This window comes from Diadema antillarum, unplaced genomic scaffold, assembly GCF_040938485.1.
Source record: "Diadema antillarum isolate AM-2024a unplaced genomic scaffold, OU_Dant_1.0 seq00001301_RagTag, whole genome shotgun sequence".
Taxonomy (NCBI): domain Eukaryota; kingdom Metazoa; phylum Echinodermata; class Echinoidea; order Diadematoida; family Diadematidae; genus Diadema; species Diadema antillarum.
This window is the reverse complement of record NW_027272079.1, coordinates 110,830-113,565: the sequence shown is the minus strand read 5'-3', so window position 1 is coordinate 113,565 and position 2,736 is coordinate 110,830. Positions and strand designations below refer to the sequence as shown.

The 2,736-nt window shown below is 44.1% G+C and overlaps 1 protein-coding gene across 1 annotated transcript; it reads left to right on the top strand.

The window, feature by feature from the left end:
• The first annotated feature begins 710 nt into the window (after window positions 1-710).
• On the top strand, window positions 711-2,042 carry LOC139708106 (uncharacterized protein F54H12.2-like). The gene has a single exon (XM_071620084.1). The coding sequence runs from the start codon at window positions 711-713 to the stop codon at window positions 2,040-2,042; it is 1,332 nt and encodes a 443-aa protein (XP_071476185.1).
• The last annotated feature ends 694 nt before the right edge of the window (window positions 2,043-2,736 follow it).

The window sequence follows — 2,736 nt, the reverse complement described above, 5'->3', positions numbered from 1 at the left end:
TTCCGGACAAGGATCGCGATAATATCGTCAATACCTATATCACTCCGCATTACGTCCCTCTTAAGCTTTACAATTTTGAAACGATAGAGATTATATTAACAACCGAATCGGGTGAAGTGGTACCATTTGAACGCGGGAAAGTGATCGTGAAGTTACACTTTAGAGAGCGCTCTACGAACTAGCTGGACGCTAAATTTACACAGCGATACGTCTAACTATGGTGGTATTTCGCGCACCGGCAAGGATTTTTCACGACCAATATGGCTCGGGATTACCCGTCTTCCGCGGGGCATCCATGCAGAGAGGACACGGGCTGGGTAGTCTGGTGAAGGGGCTCTTCAAAGTCGCAACTCCTCTCTTAAAAAGAGGGGCTGTTGCTTTGGGAAAAGAAGCTATGCATACAGGCATGAACATTGTTCAGGACACCATCAACGGACAATCTTTTAAAAGCGCAACTAGAAAAAATGTGGCTCGGGCGGGAAAACACCTGGCCTCAAAGACTGTTCGAGCAGTAAAGAAAAAAATTGGGAATCAGACTGGAGGAGCGCGATTAGTAGTTGTAGGAAGAGTTAAAAGAAGGAGGCGAGGAAGGAAGCGTATCATTCGGTCTCGAAATTCTCCAGCGAAAAGAGCTCGCTTGCGCGACATCTTCGATTAATTCGGACTATTCGTTTACCAGTCTCATACACTCCTTGCTGTCTTTGGTGAACATGGCGCTTCTACACGACAAGAGCGATGTCTGCTGCAAGTCCGAATTGGATTTGTTCACGGTACCACACACTCAAATGAGCATCGTCAAAGGACCATGGGTAGAATATCACCCCGTTAGCAGCATCACCGATGAAGGGCCCATTGAATTCAACGTGTCCGGCACGTCGGAAGAATACTTGGACCTCTCTCAGACCATGTTTCAAGTGACAGTCAAAGTTACGAACAATGATAACACGGCTTTACCAGCTGATGCCCCAGTTGGTCCCGTAAACCTGTTTCTCCCATCTCTCTTTGCACAAGTTGATATCATGCTCAATGAAAAACTAGTGTCTCAGCCGTCGAATACATACCCTTACAGAGCGTACATCGAATCTCTGCTGCACTATGGAGGAGAGACCAAAGAGTCTCAACTCACTCAACAACTATATTACAAGGACAAAGCGGGGAAAATGGATGCCGTTAACCCGCTGGCAAGCTCTGCAGAAGCTAATCCCGGTCTGGCGAAAAGACATGGATTCATCGTCGAGAGTAAATTACTTTCTCTACTTGGTCCGATTTACGCCGACATTTTTTTTCAAGAAAGACTGTTACTCCCGGGGGTTGATTTGAAAATCAAGTTAAATCGTAGCAAAGACGCATTTTGTCTTCTGTCTTCGACGGAGAATGCCCGATATAAAATTAAAATAGAATCTGCTGCCCTCTACGTTCGCAGAGTAAAGACCAGTCCTACCATCATGTTAAACCACGCCAAGGCCTTGGAGAAGACAACCGCGAAATACCCCGTCAACAAAGTAGACGTGAAGTCCTTTTCCATTCCTGCAGGAAGCATGTCGATTAATAAAGACAATCTATTTCACGGACAGTTACCAAATCGGGTGGTCGTAGGATTCGTTGACACAGACGCCTTTAATGGTACTTTTGGCAAGAACCCCTTCAACTTTAAACATTTACGCCTCAACTTCATCTCCCTCACTATTGACGGAGAAACGGTGCCGATGAGACCATTACGTCCTAGCTTTGCAGCGGGAGCTGGACAAAGTTACATTCACGCTTACAATTCACTATTCATGGGAACCAACCGACTGTTTGTAGACAAGGGAATTAACATCAATCGAGAAGAATACTGCGAAGGTTATACCCTTTTTGCATTCGACCTCACGCCCGACCTATCTGACGGATGTCACTTGAATCTCATCAAGCAAGGAAATCTGCGCTTAGAGCTACAATTCGACGTGGCCATTCCAAACACCGTCAACTGTATCGTCTACTCGGAAGGACAGGGACTGATTCAGATTGATAAAAGCAGAAACATCATCTACGATTACCAATAAAACCTCTTCCGGACAACCGACTGTCGAAATATTCTAATCGACTATGGATACATCGCAGATTCAACGTTTCTTAGAGAACGATCCTATTGTCAAGCCCTATTTCAAAGGAGTATATGCGTCAAATTGTCTACCGCGATCAATTAGTGGGGCGAAGCAGTGCTTCATCGCGAATACCGATCCTAGCGATAAACCAGGAACACACTGGGTGGCTTTCTACTTTTGCAACGGAAAAGGCGAATTCTTTGACTCTTACGGATATGAACCCTTAACTTACAGTCTTGACTTTGTAAAGTTTTTGGACAATAATGCCTCGGCATGGTCCTCTAATTCCAAACGGCTACAAGGAACTGTATCCACAGTTTGCGGACAATATTGTATCTATTACGTGACGAAACGAGTAGGGGGTCAAACAACTCGAAGTGTATTAAATGTGTTTGGCAAGGATTATACGAGAAATGATAAGAGAGTGAATGATTGGTTTAATCGACGTTCTGATGTTTCCCATCGTGTTCATGACACATCTTTTACTCTATTACAAATCGCACGTAGCTTCGATAGTTTGTAAGAAGATATTGTAATAGCGTGTATAACGTAGTGTAAACTTCTCTCTTGATGTGGATTGCTAGATATCTAACAGTATTTAGTTCTTTCATGTCTGGGAAAGCTAGTTTGAAAATAAGAGAATTAAGTTTGT